Raw genomic sequence first — 21,149 nt, 5'->3', positions numbered from 1 at the left:
CTCGTGATCCACCCGCCTCGGCCTCCCAAAGTGCTGGGATTACAGGTTTGAGCCACCGCGCCCGGCTAAGACTCCATTCTTAATAAAAATAATAATAATAAAAAAATAAGCCACAGCTATTTGCAGAGTCCTGTTACTATTCTCATCCCTATACAAAATGCTGTGCTTTCTCCTTTCTGACAGCCTCCCTCCTCCTTCTGCAATGTCTGTCCATATTCCTCCTCAATAAGATTCCTTGACTCCTGTTTACTTGTCTGCCTACCCCCTGTAAGCCAATGGCTCACTGCAGCCTCAACCTCCCAGGCTCAAGTGATCCTACCACCTCAGCCTCCTGAGTAGCTGGTACCACAGGCATGTATCACTTTGCCCTGCTAATTTTATTTTTTGTAGATTTAGGTTTTCGCCATATTACCTAGGCTGGTCTCGAAATCCTGCATTCAAGTAATCTGCCCGTGTTAGCCTCCCAAAGCGATGGAATTACAGGTATGAGCCACCACACCTGGTCCAGTTATCAGTCTTGTCTATACATTGGAATTATCCAGGGAGCTTTAAAAACATTCCTAGATTTCGGGCCAGGCGTGGTGGCTCATACCTGTAATCCCAGCAGTTTGGGAGGCCGAGTCGGGAGGATCACTTGAGTCAGGAGTTCGAAACTAGCTGAAAAAAAAAAAAGGGACTAGCCTGGACAAGGTGAAACCTCGTCTCTACTAAAAACAAAAAAAATTGAGCCAAGCATGGTGGCACACGCCTGTAATTCCAGCTACTTTGGGATGCTGAAATGGGAGAATCTCTGGAACCTGGGAGATGGAGGTTGCAGTGAGCCAAGATGATGCCACTGCATTCCAGCCTGGGAGACAGAGCAAGACGTTGTTTCAAAAAAATTTTTTTTTCTAAGTTTCATATCAGGAATACTGAAGTTAGGGAAGGAGGTATAGAGGATCTGTAATTTTTTAATGTTCTCCATGTTTTGATGAACAGACTTGAGAAACATTAATGTAAATTACATTTAGCAATTATGTGCCTAACTTGTGATAGCCTTGGATTGTTTTATACTTAGTACTTCATATATACATATATGTTCACATATGTCTTAGTTCAGGCTGCTATAACAAAATACCTTAGATTGCAGTTTATAAACAAAAGAAATTTATTGCATACAGTTTTGGAGGCTAAGAAGTCCAAGATCAAGGTGCCAGCAGATTCAACGTCTGGTGAGGGCTCGCTGCTTCGTAGATGGCACCTCTTGCTGTGTCCTTACAAGGCGAAAGAGGCAAAGAAGGCCAGTGCGGTGGCTCATGCCTGTAATCCAAGCGCTTTGGAGGTCAAGGTGGGCGGATCACCTGAGGTCGGGAGTTCAAGACCAGCCTGACCAACATGGTGAAACCCCGTCTTTGATTTAAAAAAAAAAAAAGAAAGAGGCAAAGGAGTTCACTCAAACTTTTGGGTTTTTTTTTTTTTTTTTCTTCTGACATAAGGTCTCAATCTGCAGCCCAGGCTAGAGTGCAGTGGCATGATCGCAGCTTACTACATCCTTGACATCCCTGGTCTTCGGTGATCCTCCCACCTCAGCCTTTAGAGTAGCTGGGTCCACAGGCGTGCGCCACCACTCCTGGCTAATTTTTGAGTATTTTTTGTAGGTGATGCTGATGTTACTGGTCTAGAGACCATTCTTTGGGAACCACTGCTTTAAGAGCAATGGTTCTCAACTGTGAATATGGATTAGAATCAACTTCGAGCTTTAAAAAACAAACCATGCTCGGCCAGGTGCGGTGGCTCGCACCTGTAATTCCCTGCACTTTGGGAGGCCCAGGCAGGCAGATCACTTGAAGCCAGGAGTTCGAGACCAGACTGCACAACACGGCAAAACCCCAGCTGTACTGAAAAATACAAAAGATTAGCCAGGTGTGGTGGCACAAGCCTGTAATCTAATCCCAGCTACTTAGGAGGCTAAGGTACAACAATTGCTTGAACCTGGGAGGCGGAGGTTGCAGTGAGCCAAGACCACACCATTGCATTCCAGCCTGGGTGACAGAGTGAGACTGTCTCAAAACAAAAATAAAAAACAACCATGCTTAGGCCCTACTCCCAGAGATTCTGTTCATTTGGTATGGGGATGAGGTCTAGTCATTCATAATTTACAAATCTCCGTAGGTATTTGAAATGTGCACCCTGAGTTAAGAAACATTGACAAGGCCTAGAGCCATGGCCAACTTCATTTACTTCTTGTGGCTTTTGCCCTAATTCTTTCCTTTACCTGTGTGTTCTTCCTCTAGGTCTTTCCATGAATCCTCCTTGTCATTCAGGACTCAGATTAAATGCTACTTCCTCAGGAAGACCTTCCCTGATCCCCACAACAAGCTAAAATAACACACCTACATTTATCACACTGTCCTGCTTGTTTTCATGACTGAATTATTAACAGCAGTTCCTGAGATTTCTCTATTTGTGCTTATTGTCTGTTTCTTCCAACTGTCATATAAGTATCTTGAGTACAGGCACTTTGTCTTATTCACTGCTGTATCCTCAGCACTTAGAACAGTATCTGGCACCTACAGGTATTCCAATACATGTGAATGAAAGAGAAAAAGGTCTTTTAAAATAAATTCTTTTAGTTCTTCTGATGGCTGTTTTCTTTTCCCTTTTTTTTTTTTTTGGAGACAGAGTCTCACTGTCGCACAGGCTGGAGTGCAGTGGTGTGATGTCGGCTCACTGTAACCTCCACCTCCTAGGATCAAGTGATTCTCCTACTTCAGCCTCCCAAGTAGCTGGGATTATGGGTGTCCACCACCATGCCCTAATTTTTGTATTTTTAGTAGAGACCAGGTTTTACCATGTTGGCCAGGCTGGTCTCCAACTTCTGACCTTGGGTGATCTGCCTACCTCAGCCTCCCAAAGTGCTGGGATTACAGACGTGAGCCACTGCGCCTGACCCTGACAGCTATTTTCAACTGGCTTTTAATAGAATGTGTTTTACTTATGCAATATAATCGACCTATCCACGAAAAAAGCACAAATTGATTTTTTTTTTTTTGGTGAATATATCTTAATTTCACTAGGTTCATTCCCTTCACAGGAATCTATATTAAATCTGCTACAAAGTAAACAATTATCCTTTAATGTGTGTATATATACATATGTATGTATATATATATATATATATATATGTATATTGGAGACAGAGTCTTGCTCTGTTGCCAGGCGCCAGGCTGGAGTGCACTGGCCTATCTCAGCTCACTGCAAACTCCGCCTTCCAGGTTCAAGCAATTCTCCTGCCTCAGCCTCCCAAGTAGCTGGGACTACAGGCGCACGCCACCAAGCCTAGGTAAATTTTGTATTTTTAGTAGAGACGGGGTTTCACCATGTTGGCCAGGATGGTCTTGATCTCTTGACCTTGTAATCTGCCCGCCTCGGCCTCCCAAAGTGCTGAGATTGCAGGCGTGAGCCACGGCGCCCAGCCCCTTTAATGTATTTTTATATATGGTATTTGTTCCTAATGTTGCTACAGTTCACATAGTAGGGCAGCTGGGTCTGGCCAGGATAACATTTATTAAATCAAGGGATTGCTGCTTAGAACTTCGGTGTTTGTTTTTGGAGACAGAAGACAGGGAACAGTAATTTCTAGAAGAGTAGAATGGTATTCAGGCAACAAAAGTCACAGGAAAACAAGAAGGCTCTAATTCCTTCTAAAAGAGGGACACATTTACCCCTCTATTCTTCTGGGGGCACCTCTTTAACAAATGAATGTAATCTGGCGGAAGCAGGGAGTTTTAATTTTAGGTGGAGACAGAATAGTTGAGATTACTAAAGTGTCTCGTTTCGCAGAGGTGTAAGCCAGTGCGGCAAAATCTCCAAGCTGTGGGTCACCTGTCGCTTGGTCTCAAGGAGGCAGCTGAGTCTAACTTACAATTCAGGCAGGTGATCTGAGGGCAGTACAGCTGTCCTTAAGTCACCTGCGGGCCATTTCTGAAATGCATTACCTCCAAAAACGTAGAACAGAACATTTGTTGCAAGGGAAAAATGAGATTTCCCGTCCTGACCCGTCTCTTCGGCAGGGACCTGAGTACTTCCTCAAAGTCCCAAATTTCCAATCTTCTCCCCCGTTAACAGGGCTAGTTGCATGAGTAACCAGTTTTTCAGGCAGCCGCCTCCTCTTTCCTCCCTCAGCGTACTTCATCGATCACGGCTAGAAACAAAACGACTTTGTGTATGGAATAATGATTGAAATCTCACCGGCGCCTCAGCAGGAGGGGCAACCAGCTCCGCGGCTTTGGAGAAGGCCAGCCCACCGCCGTCGGCGGCTAGAGCAAAACCGAAGCAGAGCGGCCAGAGGATGGAAGCAGAGAAACCCGAGTGGGCGGTGCATTCTGGGAGTTGTAGTCCATGCGCGACAACGCCCCCCCCCCCCACGTCTGCACCAGGCGCTGTACTCCAACTCCCAGCCGCCCCCGCGCCGCGGAGGAGAGGAGCTCGCTGATGAGCTGCCGCAGCAGGAGTGGGCCTAGGGCGGAGAAGCCGCTGCAGTACCGGCCCGGAGACGCTGACAGCTGGCATCCCTAGGGGCTCAGGGACCCTTGGGTGGACAGCGACGAGGGACCTTGTGGCAGCTGTGTGTCCCTGAGTTCGCCTTCCGTCCTCCCCACAGACGTGCAGAGTCCGCCATGGAAGCGCATCCGGCCGCCGCCTGGGTCTCCGGCAGCCGCGGCCTCGGCTTCCCGGGGCGATGAAGGACTAGGGCGCCCGCCGTCTCGCCTGCCTCCGGCGCTCTGGCTAGCCAGGCGGGAAGGGGATCGGGCAGGCTGGCGGGCGGTCCCGCGGTGCCCGCCTTTGCGCCGCCCCGCCCCCTGGGGGCGCTGCCGAGGGGGCGCCAGCCGCCCATGCCGCCCCGGCGCCCAGCCGCGCCCGGCGCCCGCCACTGAAGCTCAGGACGCGCCGCCGCCCGCGCCCACCGCCGTCCGCGCCCGCCGACTCGAGCCGACCGTCCTCCTGCCCCCAAGATGTGGCACAGCGTCGGGCTGACCCTGCTCGTGTTCGTGGCCACGCTGCTGATCGTCCTGCTGCTGATGGTGTGCGGTGAGTGGGGGCGGCAGCCGCGGGGCAGTTCCGCAGCCGCGGGGCAGTTCCACACCCCGGGTCGATCTGTTGGCATTGTCTTTTTAAAAAACAAAAGGGCGTGGACGGACAAGTGTCAAAATCAACTGTTGTCCCCTAGCATCTCAGGGCTAAGCGCAGAGGTGGGTCCCTTATCCATGGCCGGCCCTCGGGCATCCTGGGGAGGGAAAGGACAGGGTCCAGGGGTGAAACCCTGTCTTGCTTCACCGACAACGTGTGCTCTTGATTTCATTCTCACTACAGGCTGCTCAGATTGTAACCTTGGCCTGCATTCGAAGGTGAAGCGATTGGTTAGTCTTTTTTCTTCTGCACAGATCCTGACCTTAATAACGAGAGGTGTCACCTTTGTTTCATCAGCTGGTGGGGTAGAGTTGGGTTTTCAGCACGTGTGAAATTGTTTACTTAAACTCAATTCCAAGAAGAGATGTCGAGACCAGGCAGAGCTTAAAAACACCGGCTATATTAAACTTACAGGGTCAGGTAACATAACTCTCAATTCTATAATAATGGTGCTGTTTTTGAATGCTGTGCGTGCTTTCCTTCTTGGAATGAGAAGACGTTCATTCATTATGAACGTTAGGCCAATTTTAGAGCTTTTTGATTTCTTTATACATAATAGCTGATAACCACAGGCTTCTTAGCAAAGTGGCTGAGCAATTGTGAAAATCTAAAAAGTATGTAGAACACGTCATTGAGTTTACACATATTTATAAGACTGAAGTATGGGTTCAGGTTGATATAATAATGGGTCAGAATTCATATAGATATTATAGGGCATGTTTATTACACGATAAATGTACAAATTAATATTCAGTGACACTGTGCTTGGGGAAGATAGGTGTGCACTTGTGCATATGCATGTATATGTATTCATATATTTGTATGTTTATTTTATTTTTTGAGATGGAGCCTTGCCCTTGTTACCCAAGCTGGAGTGCAATGGCGCGATCTTGGCTCACTGCAACCTCCTGGGTTCAAGCAATTCTCCTGCCTCAGCCTCCTGAGTAGCTGGAATTACAGGCGCCCACCACCACGCCCTAATTTTTGTATTTTTAGTAGAGATGAGGTTTCACCATGTTGGCCAGGCTGATCTTGAACTCCTGGGTGGATCATGTGATCCACCCACCTTGGCCTCCCAGAGTGCTGGGATTACGGAAGTGAGCACCATGCCTGGCCTTGTGTGTATGTTTAAAATTTGTTGTGCTTTACTATAATACCAGATTAAAGCTTCTAATTTACCAGCCTTTCTTTTCTGATGAGATAAAGCAATTGAATAACCTTTCTCAATTTTCTGCTTGTGATGTCAACAAGCCAAAGAATATTAGAATATTGAACTAACTGTAGATGTTTAAGGTTCTTGAAGTAAGGGAAACAAGTTCCTTGTGATACGTTTGGATGTGGGGAAGGAGGGAACTTTCTAGTTTGAATATGCAAACTACCTAGGCATGGGGTTGGGACGTGTAGACCCTACCACGTCTTGGCTAGGATATTTGCCAAACTTACCTTTGTGGCTTCAGAATTCCTAATTGCTCTCTCATCTCTAAACAGCTATTTGATGGTGTAATTACATATTTTTCTAAAAGTGCTTTTAATTTCAGAAACATTAAGAAATAAGAGAGATGGGGTGTTCTAGGACAGCAGTCTCCAACCTTTTTGGCACCAGGGACTCGTTTCATGGAAAACAGTTTTTCCACAGATGGGGCAGGGTTGATTTTGGGATGAAATTATTACGCTTCAGATCATCAGGCATTAAATTCTCATAAGGAGCAAGCAACCTAGATCCTCCTATGCACAGTTCACAATAGGGTCCGTGCTCCTGTGAGAATCTAATGTACTGCTGATCTGACAGGAGGCGGAGCTCAGATGGTAATGCTCAGCTCCTGCATGGACCAGGGACCTGTGTGCTAGGGTGGGGGACCCCTGTGCTAGGACACCTTAGTTGGTTGGAACGGTCAAGACTAACAGCTCTATGAAGAAGTAATCAATACCTTTTTTTTTTGTTGGGAGAACTAATGATGGAGTAACCTCATCTTTTGACTAGGATGGGGCTGGAACTTGGGGAGAGGAGGTAAGGATCAGACCAGACCTGAGAGAGACACTGGGCTGCCATGACAAAATACCAGAGATGGGTGGGTAGCTTAAACAACACATTTATTTTCCTTTTTTTTTTTTTTGAGATGGAGTTTCACTCTTGTTGCTCAGGCTGGAGAGCAATGGTGCAATCTCAGCTCAGTGCAACCACCGCCTCCCGGGTTCAAGCAGTTGTCCTGCCTCAACCTCTTGAATAGCTGGAATTACAGGAACCACCACACCCAGCTAATTTTGTATTTTAAGTAAAAACGGGGTTTCTCCATGTTGGTCAGGCTAATCTCGAACTCACGGCCTCAAGTGATCTGCCCGTCTTGGCCTCCCAAGGTGTTGGGATTACAGGCGTGAGCCACCTTGCTGGGCTGAACACACTTATTTTTTTACAGCTCTGGAAGCTAGAAGTCAGAGATCAGCAGGGTTGATTTTTCTCCTGAGGCTTCTCTCCTTGGCTTGTAGATGGTGGTCTTCTCCTTGTGTAGTCACATAGTCTCTCCTCTGTGTGTTCTATCTAATCACTTTTTAAGGACATCAGTCACTGGATTATGGCCCCCACCCTTTTGATTTTAACCTTAATTATCTCTTTAAAAAGCCAACTGAGGCAGTTCACGCCTGTAATCCCAGCACTTTGGAAGGCCAGGGCGGGCAGATCACTGAGGTCAGGAGTTCGAGACCAGCCTGGCCAACATGGCAAAACCCCATCTTAAAAAAAAAAAAAAACCCATAAAAACCCTCAAAAATTTGCTGGGCATGGTGGCACATGCCTGTAATCCCAGCTGCTCGGGAGGCTGAGGCAGGAGAACTGCTTGAACCTGGGAGGCAGAGGTTGCAGTGAGCCGACATCACGCCATTGTAGTCCAGCCTGGGTGACAAGAGTGAAGCTCCGTCTCAAAAACAAAAGACCTTATCTCCAAATACAGTACAGTCACTTTGGGGGTTAGGATTTCAACATAGGAATTTGGAGGGCACACAATTCAGTCTATAACAAGCACCATGTCTTTAAGCACTGGCTGAAAGCTGGAGAGTAGCTGTATGCCCATAAAACAATTGTTCTTATCCTTCTAGTGATCACAAGCCCTTTTAAGGGTCTGGTAAATGCTGTGAACCTTTCTTTTTTCATCCTTTTTTTTTTTTTTAAAGAAAAATTCACCTGTATAACTTATCTGTGTCCCCCGCCCACCATTTGAGAGATTTCGTGGACTCCTTTTCTTTGAATCCAAACATAATGTTCAGATTAAGAGGCTCTGCTTTTTGGGCTGGGTCTCGTGTTTTCTTATTTCATTCAGTTCTAAAAACTGAATATTGAGTGCCTACCAGGAACTGAGAAGACAAAACCCATAGCAGAGATCCGTCCGAAGGAGTTCATACAGTTTTTTTAGAGGTCCGACAGGCTCCTTTACCTCGTGAATTCGGATGTTCAAAGCTCCGGTTCTTAGGGGAGGTTTCCCTTCTGTCTATATTGGTTGTCTCTGCTTTCTCACCTGTTCATTCTAAAGTGTTTTCTACCCCCGCCCCCACTATTCAGTGACACTGCCCTTATTAAAGGCAGGAACAGCTGTCATTCTCCTGCAGAAAGTTGTACTTTCTCTGTTATCCTGTTGTGTACCCTGTTTTCTGGATCTCATGTCATTATCTTTTTCAGTTTCCATTGTTTTTTTGTTGGAACACATTTTCTAGTAGCCTTCTGGGAAAGAATGCATGAGCTAATATATATCTGAAAGTGTCTATTTATATTCTACCTTTATACTTGATTGATAATTGGCATAGATTTGGGGTTGCAAATAATTTTCACCCAAAATTTAAAAATGATTACTCCATTGATTTCTTGCTCCCAGGAATGGTTTTGAAAAACCTAATGCCTTCTATTTCCTTGTCATTATATGTGACTTGGCTTCTTTTTCTAGATGCTTTTTGGATAGCCTTTTTGTCATTGGTATACTGAAATGTCTTAATGATGCACCTTTGTATGTGTCTCTTTCATTTTTCCAGGTCTCTTCAATTCAGATTTTTTTCCTCATTTCTGGGGAAATTTTCCCCTAGATTTGTGATCATTTTCTTCTCTCCATTTTCTTGTGTTTTTGTTTTTTTTTTTTTTCTCTCTAAAATTTCTGGTAGCTGTATGTTGGATCTCTTGGGTTGATTCTTTTTTTTTTTTTGAGACGGAGTTTCGCTCTTTTTACCCAGGCTGGAGTGCAATGGCGCGATCTCGGCTCACCGCAACCTCCGCCTCCTGGGTTCAGGCAATTCTCCTGCCTCAGCCCCCTGAGTAGCTGGGATTACAGGCACGCGCCACCATGCCCAGCTGATTTTTTGTAGTTTTAGTAGAGACAGGGTTTCACCATGTTGACTAGGATGGTCTCGATCTCTTGACCTCGTGATCCACCCGCCTTGGCCTCCCAAAGTGCTGGGATTACGGGCGTGAGCCACCGCGCCCGGCCTCTTGGGTTGATTCTTTATCTTTTTTATCTCCTAATTCCCTCCTCCCCCTTTCTTCCGGGGGGTGTTTGGGGCTTTTTCTTCTATCTCTTAAATCGAATTTTTATTTTTAGCAGTCACATTTTTAATTTCAGAGCTTTGTTGTTCTATGATTAGCATTGGACTTGGGCTGATCTGTGACTGTGTGATCAAGTCACATAGCTAGTGTTGCCGCTTACTAGCTGTGTGACATGAGCAATGCACTCAACCACTCTTATTTCAGCAGGTAGGTACATTCACAAATAATTCAGGAATATCGAGGTTTGGCTGTGTTTTTTCTGATCTGTCTTACACGGAGGTACTATAACTGTAATAGGACTGTTTCTCACAATACCAGGTTGCGGCAAAGAGGTTTTATGGAAGGGCTTCTGAATGAGGAGATGAAAGGAAAACCCAAATTCGTCTTGGAGGAGTTTGGGGCTAGGGTTTAAGGGTTTTGGAATGAGCTGATTGATTGGTTGAAGAGTGCAGGGGTGAAGCCATGGGACAGGGAGATGAAGAAACTATTCTCATGCTGATTTGATTCCTCTGTAGGGGTCTTTAAACTGGTCTTAAACTGGTGACAGCTATTTCACTGTATTTCTAGAATCTGAAAAACATTGTAAGCAATCCTTAAAAGCCTTTAGGAACAGTGGAGATGCAAATGGAGTGTCTAGTGTATTGTGACTTTTGGTTACAAGGAAATGGGTCAAAGTACAGCTTGATTAATGCTTAGTGATAATGATACGTCTGTCCAGAATTCTCATTAACCCTCCAAGGATGGCTTCAGTACAGGTGGATATATATGAATTAATTGACTTTTGAAAAATCAATTTTTAAAGACTAAATTTAGTTTTAGAAATTTAAACTATCCTTAGATTAATACAGCTTTACTTAGGATAGATAATGTACATTTCAAAGATAGTAGACTGCTTTAGAATGTGTTGATTACAGAAAAGTGTGAACACATCTTGTAGATTGTCTAGTTCATTGGTTGTCATACAGTCTGCAAAGATGTATTAAGAAATCAACTTAGGCACATTAGCATTTTAGAGAGTTTATTTGAGCAAGGGTGATTCATGAATCAGGCAGTGCCAAACTGCAAGCAATTGGGGCTCTATTACCGAGGTGCCAAGGGGAAACTTTTATAAGGTGCTCACAGAAGCAAGACAAAGAAAATATTTGATTGGTTCAAGTAGAAATGTCCTAGTTAGAGGTTAGTTGGTGGTTTCTAATTGGTTAAGCTTAAGTTTTGTTTGGCTGTTTACCCTGAATTGGGTGTTAGTTTGTTTGGTTGCTGGAATCTAAATGCTGGAACTGTTACCCTCAGCAAATCCGATGGGTCTGCAGCAGACTTGATGCTTGCCCTGTCGTAAGAGAGGAAGGAATTTGGCCAGGTGGGGCGGGGAGGGGAAGGCAGTGTGACAATGACAGTCTGAGGCAAGTTTTAGGGCAGGGGTAAAAGTTTTAGAGCAAGAACAAAAGGAAGCAAAGTGCACTTGAAAAGAGCCAAGCTGGCAACTTGAGAGATCCAATTCCCCTGTTAGGTCCTTGACTTGGAGTTTTATGCAATGGAATGCTTCTGGGGTTTGCATTTCTCCTCCTCTGTTTTTTCTTTGGGGCAGGTTGTCTACCTGCATAGTGGCCTGCCAGCACTTAGGAGAGGATGCATATGCAGTGTTTTTACTGAAGTTGTGCGCATGTTCACTGGAGGCGTTTTTCTGTTACCAGTCGAGCCTTCCTGAAGCAAGATCATATACCAGTTAAACTCCGCCGTTTGCCTCTTGTGCGCATGCTTGATCTTGCTCCCCCAATTCCTGGGATCTTATGGGGAAGCTGCTGATCACCAGCTTCGGGTGTTTCCTGTCTATTGGGAGACCATCTTTCCCTGGCACCGCTGCCACCCATTATTATGTTAGAGGCACAGCGTGACAACAGCCTGACCATCACCTGATGGTCGCCTGACATTCCTGGTGGGGGGGCCCCTCCCCTGCCCTGCTCATGTCTGACTAGCTACCTACTCTTAACATTTCCCCCTGCCAAGAGTCCAAGACCCAATTATTTGGGAAAATGGGCGAAGGTCAGTCTTCTTTAACTGCTTCCTGCTGACAGAGGGTCTGTAGTGGTTGTCCTGTGGGTCTTGGCCTCTTGCTAACTGTCAGGGCAGGGGGCTCTGTGGATTGGCGAAAGCAGTATCCAGCCAGGTCCAAGGGAGGCGGGGCAGGATTTTGCCTCTGTTGTGTCCCACTAATGAGGATTCTAGGGGTCCTCTTTAGAAGGGTGACTCTTGACTATTGCGAGGAAGGCCTCTCTTACTGAGTTTCATCTGGAGCTTTGTGTCCTGAAGGCGAGAGGAGACAAATTGGGTTATTAGATTTAGGAGACATGGACCAAAAAGGAGCAAAAGTAGGAGACTAACAAGTGGACCTGTAAAGGGAAGAACCCAAGAGAACCATTTCCAAGTTCCTTCCCAATTTAACCAGCCCTGAGTGGCTTGTTCCCGTAAAGTGGAGGCTCGATTTAGGAGTTGTCTGATGTTGTCTTGTACTTTTCCTGATTGATTTACCCAAAAGCAACATTTTTCATCTAAGGCCAAACAAATTCCTCCCTGTGCTGCCGTTAACATGTCTAGTCCTCGACGATTTTGGAGGACTACCGCTGCCAAAGAGTCCATTTGTTCTTGCACGGTCGTTAATGTTTTAGCTATGGCCTCAATGTTGTTGGCTATTTCCTTTGAGAGCTGGCTATAAGTGAAGGAAGCTTTTGCAATTCCAGCAATTCCGGTTCCCGCACTGCCTGCAATGCCAAGTCCCACGAGAAGTGGAATTAAATGGATAGCCCTCCTCACCCTGGGAAAATGGGAATTCCCATATATTGGTATTGGAAGAGAGAGATTGCCAGGGACTATGAAGATGTCCGGGGATACATAGCCTATGGTACAAGTTCCAGTCCAGTTGGTGGGGAGGCATTGGTGAATCGATTGACCACAAATATAGAAGGCTCCTTGAGTTTTAAGACATGTAGAGATATGGAAACTAAATAAGGGGGTGACAGAGGTTCCAGAAAATTCTGAGACTGCTGATATGCCCAGGTAGCTGGTGGCTATAGTCATGCCTGCTAAGACTTGGACGCATGGCGTTTGGCTCTGGTTAGCTCCCTTGGTTTTATTTTCCCAAAAAAGAGAATTTCGAGTTTGGTCCAACAGAACCCATTCTGCTGTAGAGCTGAGTTTGGGAATTTGCAGACATTGGTTATAATCAGCAGGCTGGAACCAGAAATTTCGAGTACTGCATGAGCTTGGGCGTCCCTGGCAAAACTGGGTGGATTTATCTAGCAAAATTCCCTGAGGAAAAGTAATATTTGGAGGTTTGGGGAATCTTGGTTGATGGTGGAATTGGTTGTGGGTGTATTGTTGATAAGTCTGTTCGTTAGGATCTACAGTGAGAGTAACATTACAGACTGTACTTGGAAGAGTGCCTACATTTATCCCATCTTTCCTTTTGGCTGTAACACAAATAGGGGCTATTCCTATTAAGTTGACATTAGTAAAGATGGGTCCGAAAATGGGAGGTTCCTTGCGGATGTCAGGGAAATCTTGCTTTACCTTTGAAAGAAGGCTATTTGCAGGCCTGATCAGTCCTTTCAGATTAGGGTCCCATTGATAGGAAATATGTAATTCTGCCTCTGTGGTTGTCCATTCTCTGGACGAGGCTGGATAAGCTCTTCCTGGTGTTTTAGTGGATGAGCTAGTACATAACCAGCAATTGGTGGAGTAAGGGGATCCTGTGCTTTGGAGCAGTTGCTGAGCTTTTTCCAGTAACTGGAAATCAGGATGGCGATAGGCTGCTAATAAAGGAGTGAGAATGAGAACCAGCAGGAGCAGGCCCATAGTGACTTAAGAGAGAAACTGGTCACAAAGCAAGATGCCAATGGAACTCCTGGTGGTGTACAAGTTAGGGTTAAAATAGTGATAATCAGAGCAATTGCACATAAAATTTCTAATATTGGGATCACCTTACTTTGAGGTGAAAGACTGTTGGTGAGGCTTTACTTATCTTTTTGTTTAAAGAGGAATTTCAGATCTTCTAGTGCCTCGCAAGTGTATTCTGGAGCTGAGGTTGCTGGTTCTGGCTCTGGTGTTAAAGGGCTTTTCCACGGCTTCACTTGGGTGTGATGGATCTAGCTGGCAATCTCCAGTACTGTAATGGCTGTAGGGGTAGATAATAGAATGGTGAAGGGGCCCTTTTAGATTGTAGTTCGTTGGGAATTTGAAGTTACATCTTTCGAGACATTAATGAGAAGTTGTGAGCCTGAAGCATGTAGAGGTGGGAATTTTTCCCCTTCAGATTTCGGGTCTGTTTGTAAACCATATTCCCAGAGGGTCTGTTGGAAGCCTGCTAAAGAAGAAATATAGTGGGTGATTTTGGCAGTTTCTTCATCTAGTAATGTCAGAATATAGGAATGGCCTACCATATGAGGCCTCAAAGGGGCTTAATTGCAAGGGAGCCTTAAGGGCAGTGAATCAGAAGGAGGTCTAAAGCTAAGAGGTCCACCCATGGCTGTGCTGTTTCCTGACAGAGTTTGTTGGGGATGTGTTTGGGGGTTTGGTTAGTTTATTCCACTTTTCCTGAAGGTTAAGTCTCCAGGCAGAGTAAAGCCTTATATCTAGGGCACTGCTAACCTGTTGAGTTAATTGGGAAATGAAGGATGAACCATTGTTGCTCTGCAATGACCTGGGTTGCCTGAACTGGGGAATGAGTTTGTTTAGGAGGAGTTTAGCTACCTCCTGTGCCTTTTCAGTCCTTATAGGGCAGGCTTCTACCCATCCTGTGAAGCTGTCTGCACAGACCAAGAGGTACTTAACACCTATAGTGTGCAGGAATCTGGGTGAAGTCCATCTGCCAGGGTATGTACCTCTCCTTTGGATTGGACTTACTGATGGAGAGGGCTTTGCCCTCTGGGGATTATTTATGGTGCACAGAGTGCAGACTTGACAAGCCTGTTGAATAGTTTTATTTAGTCCCTCCCCACTGAACATCTGTCTACAAATTTACCCTAGACTGTCTTTTCCAAAGTGGCAGGAGTCCTGTAAACTCTTGATGGCTTCCATTGGGAGCCTTTAGGTAGATGGAGAAGTTCTCTCTACCTATACATCCATTGGTTTCTTTTCAATACCTGTGTTGGGTGGCCCAATCTGTTTCTTTCTTAGTGTATTGGAGAGGGTGCAATTCACTGGGGAGAGGGAGGAGCAAGGCCCCTATGATGGTATCTTTTTGAAATGCCTGCCTCTTTAGCTGTTTAGTCAGCTAACCTATTTCCCCATGCAGTTTAATTGGAGCCCCTCTGGTGTCCTTACCGTGCACTACTGCCACTTCCTGGGGCAAATGAACAGCCTCTAGTAGCTCTCAGATTTGAGGCCCCTCCTTAATATGAGTATGTGGAGCTGTTAGGTACACCCTCTCCTTTCAGATAGCCACGTGGGTGTGAAGCACCAGAAAGGTGTGTCTGGAATCTGTCTATACTCCTTTTCTTTCCCCTAGTTTAGGGCTCTGGTCAGCCCAATGAGTTTGGTTAGTTGCACAGAGGTCCCTGGGGACAGAGCTTTAGCCTCTATAACTTGGTGAAGGGACATCAGAGCATACCCTTTATATCTAGTTCTATCCCTGACAAAGCTATTCCCACCTGAAACCATATGTTGTCTGGATTATCTAGGAGCTGATCTTTTAAGTTTTCCTGGCTGGCATAAATTGGTTAAGTATCTCACAACACAAATGTGTTGTTATGGTCTCCTGGTTGCGGCAGTAAGGAAACTGGGTTAAGGGTGGAACACTGCTCAACTACTATGACCTGTGGGTTTTCTAACCACAAAACTTGGTACTTTAGCAGTGTGTTTTCAGAAAGCCATTGTGACCCTTTTATGTCCAAAAAGGGGCCTATTTGGTGGGATGTCAGGAGCTGAATTGACTGTCCCATGGTGATTTTGAAGGCCTCCTCTAGTAGTTGGGCCGCTGCAGCCACTGCTTTAAGGCAGTGTTGCTACCCTTGTGCTACTGGATCTAGGTTCTTTGAAAAGTAACCTACAGGACGTTTGATTGTCCCGATGGTTTGAGTTAGAACTCCTAGGGCTCTACCTTGCCTTTCAGAGACAAAAAGCTGAAACGATTTGGCAGGTATGGGTAGCCCAAGGGGTTGGGACTTGGGAGAGGGCAGTTTTTAGCTGCCTAAAGGCTTGCTCCTGATCCCCTTCCCAGAGAAGTTGGTCCCTATCAGTTTCCTGATATAAGGACTTAACAATTCCACCATACCCCAGTATCCAAAGTCTGCAACATCCTGTGATCCCCAGAAAGGCCCGAAGTTGCTTTTATGTGGTTGGGGTAGGTATTCTAAGGATGGCTTTTCTCTGTTCTGGGGAGAGCTTACATTCTCTGGCAGTTAGGATCAGGATTATCCCAAGTATTGGACATCTTGTCTTAGTAGCTGTGCCTTGGCCTTGGACACCTCGTACCCTCTGTCTGCAAGGAAATTTAGTGTTTAGACTAGATGTTGGATTCCCAGTTCTCTTGTTGAGGAGGAGATTAACAGGTCATCCATATTTTGTAGGAGACACTCTGCCCTCTTAAGAGTTAGGTCCTGCAAATCTCTAGCTAGGGCTTACCCAGACCAATGGGGACTGTCTCTGAAACCCTGTGGAAGCACTCTCCAGGTGAGCTGTTGACTCCTTCCTTTTTCATCCTCCCGCTCAAATGCAAATAGAAATTGAGAGGATGGGTTGATGGGGGGAAACAAAAGAAAGCATCTTTAAGGTCTAAGACTGAAAACCACTGAGCATCTGGAGGTTGGGGAAGAATTATATGAGTTGGGGATCATTGGGTGTATTGGGACTACTGCCTCATTTATGATTCACAGGTCCTGGACTTGCCTGCATTCTTTATTGCCCTTTTTAATAGGGAAGATGGGGTGTTACAGGGAGGATTACAGGGTATTAATAATCCATGTTTTTGAAATTTTTCAGTCAGGAGCTGAAATCCCTCTTTGGCCTCTAGCCGAAGAGGAAACTGCCTTCTAGAAGGATAGCTAGAAGATTCTTGAGCTGAATTACTATAGGCATTGCCATTATAGCCTTTCTTGGTATTCCTGAGGCCCAGACCTCTGGATAAATGGGAAGGTCTATGAGCAGTTCATCCTTGTGTATGGTTTCCTTGAGGCATAAGATTACATTTGAAAAAGGGGGTGTTCCACTGCTCAACGAAATAAGAGAGGACACAAATAGATGGAGAAACATTCCATGTTCATGGTTAGGAAGAATCAATATCGTGAAAATGGCCATACTGCCCAAAGTAATTTACATATTCAGCACTATCCCCATCAAGCTACCAATGACCTTCTTCACAGAACTGGAAAAAAACACCTTAAACTTCATATGGAACCAAAAGAGAGCCTGCATAGCCAAGTCAATTCTAAGCAAAAAGAACAAAGCAGGAGGCATCACACTACTGGACTTCAAACTATACTACAAGGCTACAGTAATCAAAACAGCATGGTACTGGTACCAAAACAGAGATATAGACCAATGGAATAGAACAGAGGCCTCAGAGGCAATGCCACACATCTCCAACCATCTGATCTTTGACAAACCTGACAAAAACAAGCAATGGGGAAAGGATTCCCTGCTTAATAAATGGTGTTGGGAAAACTGGCTAGCCATGTGCAGAAGGCAGAAACTGGATCCCTTCCTGACACCTTACACTAAAATTAACTCCAGATAAATTGAAGACTTAAACATAAGACCTAACATCATAAAAACCCTAGAAGAAAATCTAGGCAAAAGCATTCAGGACATAGGTGTAGGCAAGAACATCATGACCAAAACACCAAAAGCATTTGCAACAAAAGCCAAAATAGACAAATGGGACCTAATCGAACTCCACAGCTTCTGCACGGCGAAAGAAACAGTCATTAGAGTGAATCGGCAACCAACAGAATAGGAAAAAATTTTTGCAGTCTACCCATCTGACAAAAGGCTGATATCCAGAATTTACAAAGAACTAAAACAGATTTACAAGAAAAAAACAAACAAGCCCATTCAAAAGTAGGCAAAGGATTTGAACAGACACTTTACAAAAGAAGACATATATGAGGCCAACAAACATATGGAAAAAATGCTCATCATCACTGGTCATTAGAGAAATGCAAATCAAAACTACATTGAGATACCATCTCACGCCAGTTCGAATGGCGATCATTAAAAAATCTGGAGACAACAGATGCTGGAGAGGATGTGGAGAAAAAGGAACACTTTTACACTGTTGGGGGGAGTGTAAATTAGTTCAACCATTGTGGAAGACAGTGTGGCGATTCCTCAAGGACCTAGGAATAGAAATTCCATTTGACCCAGCAATCCCATTACTGGGTATATATCCAAAGGATTGTAAGTCATTCTACTATAAGGACACATGCACACCAATGTTCATTGCAGCACTGTTTACAATAGCAAAGACTTGGAACCAAACCAAATGCCCATCGATGATAGACTGGACAGGGAAAATGTGGCACATGTACACCATGGAATATTATGCAGCCATCAAAAACGATGAGTTCGTGTCCTTTGTAGGGACATGGATGAACCTGGAAACCATCATTCTCAGCAAACTGACACAAGAACAGAAAATCAAACACCACATGTTCTCACTCATAGGCGGGTGTTGAACAATGAGAACACATGGACACAGGGAGGGGAGCATCACACACTGGGTCTGTTGGGGGGAAATAGGGGAGGGACAGCGGGGGGTGGGTAGTTGGGGAGAGATAGCGTGGGGAGAAATGCCAGATATAGGTGAAGGGGAGGAAGGCAGCAAATCACACTGCCATGTGTGTACCTATGTAACAATCTTGCATGTTCTTCACCTGTACCCCAAAACCTAAAATGCAATTAAAAAAAAAAAAGAAAAGGGGTGTTGGCCTTGGAGGAAAGGTTGACTGAGCCCCTAGTCTGAACAAAATATCTCTACCCAAAAGGGGCATAGGGTATTCTGGCATCACTAAAAATGAATGAGAAAAGACGGTTTTCCCTCATGAGCAGCACAGAGGAGAAGTGTGTCCTGTGTATGGAGAATCGATTACTCATCCACAAAGAGAGAACAGAGGAGAGAAGGGAAAACGAAGGCAACCCCTCCAGTTTCCCTACTTTCTTTTTCCTGAACTTACTGTGAACTTACTGCAGACCAGAGTGAGTAGGCCTTTACCCCATTCATCCATTTTTCCTTTGCATATGGCAGTCCAGAGTGAAAAGGGTGTCCCCCATTCATCCTAGGGGTTCCAGAATGAACCAGTGCTTACCAGGTACCCCTAACCTCGGTCCCTTCTTGTTTTATGGAGGCACAATTACCCATTTGTAAAGAGAGAACAGAGGTGAGAAGAGAGTGTCTCCCCTTGTTCTCTTAATCCTGTGCCTATGGTAGACCAAAGTGAACAGAGTGCCCTCCATTCATCCAAAGGTTCCAGAATGAACCAGTGTTTACTGGGTAACCCTACCCTGATCCTGTCCCATTCCTGGGAGTAGCCTTCATCTGTTTTGAAGTGGTAATCTGTTTTGTGTTTGTAGCCTGGAACTAGTCTTCATCTTTATATGGGTACTTTGGTCTCCTGTGCCTGCCACCTTGGGCTGGCCTGTATCTTTGTCTCCGTGACCTTATAGTGACTCTTGTTCAGGGTGTTCTAGCAATGAAATGATTATCTTTTTTCCCAGATTCGCATTTCCCATGTTCTTTAGACGAGAAGCCTGTTTTTCAGCCAACTGCTGCAAGGGGGCTGGACTTCCCTCCCTTCAGATATAACCTCAGTAGTCCTGATGCATGTTGAGAAGGGCATGGCAGTGATTAGAGGAATGGAGGGAAATTTATAGTTGGGGTTCTTCGTCCTCCCAGGGTAACATGCAGAACAAATGCTTAAACAGATAGAGCAATCCCTCTGCTGCAGGAGGAAGCAAGAGGAAGACTCATGGAAAGCCTTCATATACTCGCAAAAACAGCAGCCCTTGGATTTGAGAGGGTAACATTTATTTGCCCTCTTGACGTAAAGGAAGAACCTCTGGAGGACTTGGTGTTTGGGATAAGGGCTCGCGAATGGCAGAGAAAGAATTTTCCCTCCTCCCAAAGGGGTGCTAATTCCCAAAAAAAAGCAAGTAGGTGGGGTCCTTAAAGGCCACAGAGTGAGGTCCTATAAGGCAAACCACTTGAAAAGCCAGTGAGAAACATGGCCCTGAAGCCTAACAGGGATGAAAAGCACATAGTAGGTCATGAGGAGCTGGCAGAGCTGGGGTTCTGATTAGTGTCTGTCCTGGCAGCGAGCCAACAGACAGGGAAAGGGTCGGAGATCACCTGAGCTGGTAGGGTAAAAACAAGTATAAATATCAAGGGGCATCCACAAGACAGCCCATCTCCTGGTTGCCAGGCTAACACAGCAAGAGCTGCAGGTGCACGAATAACAAATAGGAGTGTGTGTTTAAGGCAGAGAAGAAAGTTGCATGGCATGGAAAGTGAGAGCAGAGAAAAGGCAGATGTACCCCTGATGCAGTTGGTCCAGTGGGCGTGCAAGGTCATTTTGGAAGACATACAGAGAAAGGAGAATAGGTGGTGGTGGGTTTTCAGGAAAGAGTTGATTTTAGTTGAAAAAGCAGAGGAAACTCACCAGATATTATTACATGGTCTTTGGTTTTAGCACTACCACTGTTATGAGCCTCCTGTCCAAGGAGGTCATTAGTGTTTCAAGTCTACTCAGTGCAGACTTCTAGGTCCTTCCCACGCCAGCAAGCCATCCTTCAGTGTGAACAGAGAGATAGCCAGGTGAAGCAGAGCCACTGTGGCTGAGAGGAATTGTTCTACGGGTTGGTTGGTAAGCAGGAGAGTGAAAGAGGAGAAGGAAACCACGTAAGAGGGTTGAATGCCTCCGGCCAAAGAAGGCAAGGCGTAGGGGTGTCTTACCACTAGGGAAGGTATCCGAGTCACTGCACCACTCGAGAGATCCAAGTGCCCTGTTCAGCCCTTGACTTGGGGTTTTATACTTCAGCATGTCTCTAGGGTTTCCATTTCTCCTCCTTGGATTTTTCCCTTGGGATGGGCTGTATGCATATATAGTGGCCTGTCAGCACTTGGGAGGAGTTACATGTGCATGTGTTTACTGAGGTTGTGCGCATGCTTACTTGAGAGGTTTTTCTCTTATCAGTCAAGGGTTCCTAGAGGAAGGTCATATACTGGTTAAACTCTATCATTTTGCCTCTTAGTGCACATGTTTGAGCCCACTCACCCAGCTCTGGAGATCTTATCAGGAAGTTGCTGCTTATCAGCCTCACGGGTTTCCTGTCTATTGGGAGACTGTCTTTCCCTGGTGCTGGCTGCAACTCAGTATTATTTTAGAGAAACAGTGTAACAACCACCTGACCATCACCTGATGGTTGCCTGACATTCCTGAGTTGGGGGCCCTCTCCTGCCCTGCTCATGTCCACC

At 45.5% G+C, this 21,149-nt stretch overlaps 2 protein-coding genes across 4 annotated transcripts in view; one reads left to right on the top strand and one right to left on the bottom strand.

The window, feature by feature from the left end:
- Nucleotides 1-4,508: 4,508 nt before the first annotated feature.
- SMIM13 (small integral membrane protein 13) overlaps nt 4,509-21,149 on the top strand; it is a 36,480-nt gene continuing 19,839 nt past the window's right edge. Inside the window, exon 1 of the mRNA XM_032249949.1 lies at nt 4,509-5,070. Within this exon, the coding sequence (XP_032105840.1) occupies nt 4,995-5,070 (76 nt within the window). The 5' untranslated portion in view covers nt 4,509-4,994. The remainder of the gene's footprint in view (nt 5,071-21,149) is intronic.
- Nucleotides 10,690-20,936, bottom strand: ERVFRD-1 (endogenous retrovirus group FRD member 1, envelope). Of its 3 annotated transcripts, none has more exons than XM_032249944.1 (2): nt 20,628-20,936; nt 10,690-14,045 (listed from the first exon to the last, which is right to left on the bottom strand). In XM_032249944.1, exon 2 carries the CDS (start codon nt 13,535-13,537, stop codon nt 11,921-11,923), a length of 1,617 nt encoding a protein of 538 aa, XP_032105835.1. In that variant the 5' UTR covers nt 13,538-14,045; nt 20,628-20,936; the 3' UTR covers nt 10,690-11,920. The 3 variants fall into 3 exon arrangements, with proteins under 3 accessions (XP_032105835.1, XP_032105836.1, XP_032105837.1); XM_032249945.1 differs by having other exon boundaries at nt 10,690-13,856; XM_032249946.1 differs by having other exon boundaries at nt 10,690-13,586.

Source organism: Sapajus apella, unplaced genomic scaffold (assembly GCF_009761245.1).
Source record: "Sapajus apella isolate SASKATOON/1434 unplaced genomic scaffold, GSC_monkey_1.0 scaffold70, whole genome shotgun sequence".
Lineage (NCBI taxonomy): Eukaryota > Metazoa > Chordata > Mammalia > Primates > Cebidae > Sapajus > Sapajus apella.
Note: the sequence above shows the minus strand (reverse complement) of the source record. Positions and strands in the feature narration are given on the sequence as shown.

What these genes read in the sequence shown, in the direction of transcription:
- ERVFRD-1 (XM_032249944.1), bottom strand. Translation starts at nt 13,537, where the DNA reads ATGGGCCTGCTCCTGCTGGTTCTCATTCTCACTCCTTTATTAGCAGCC.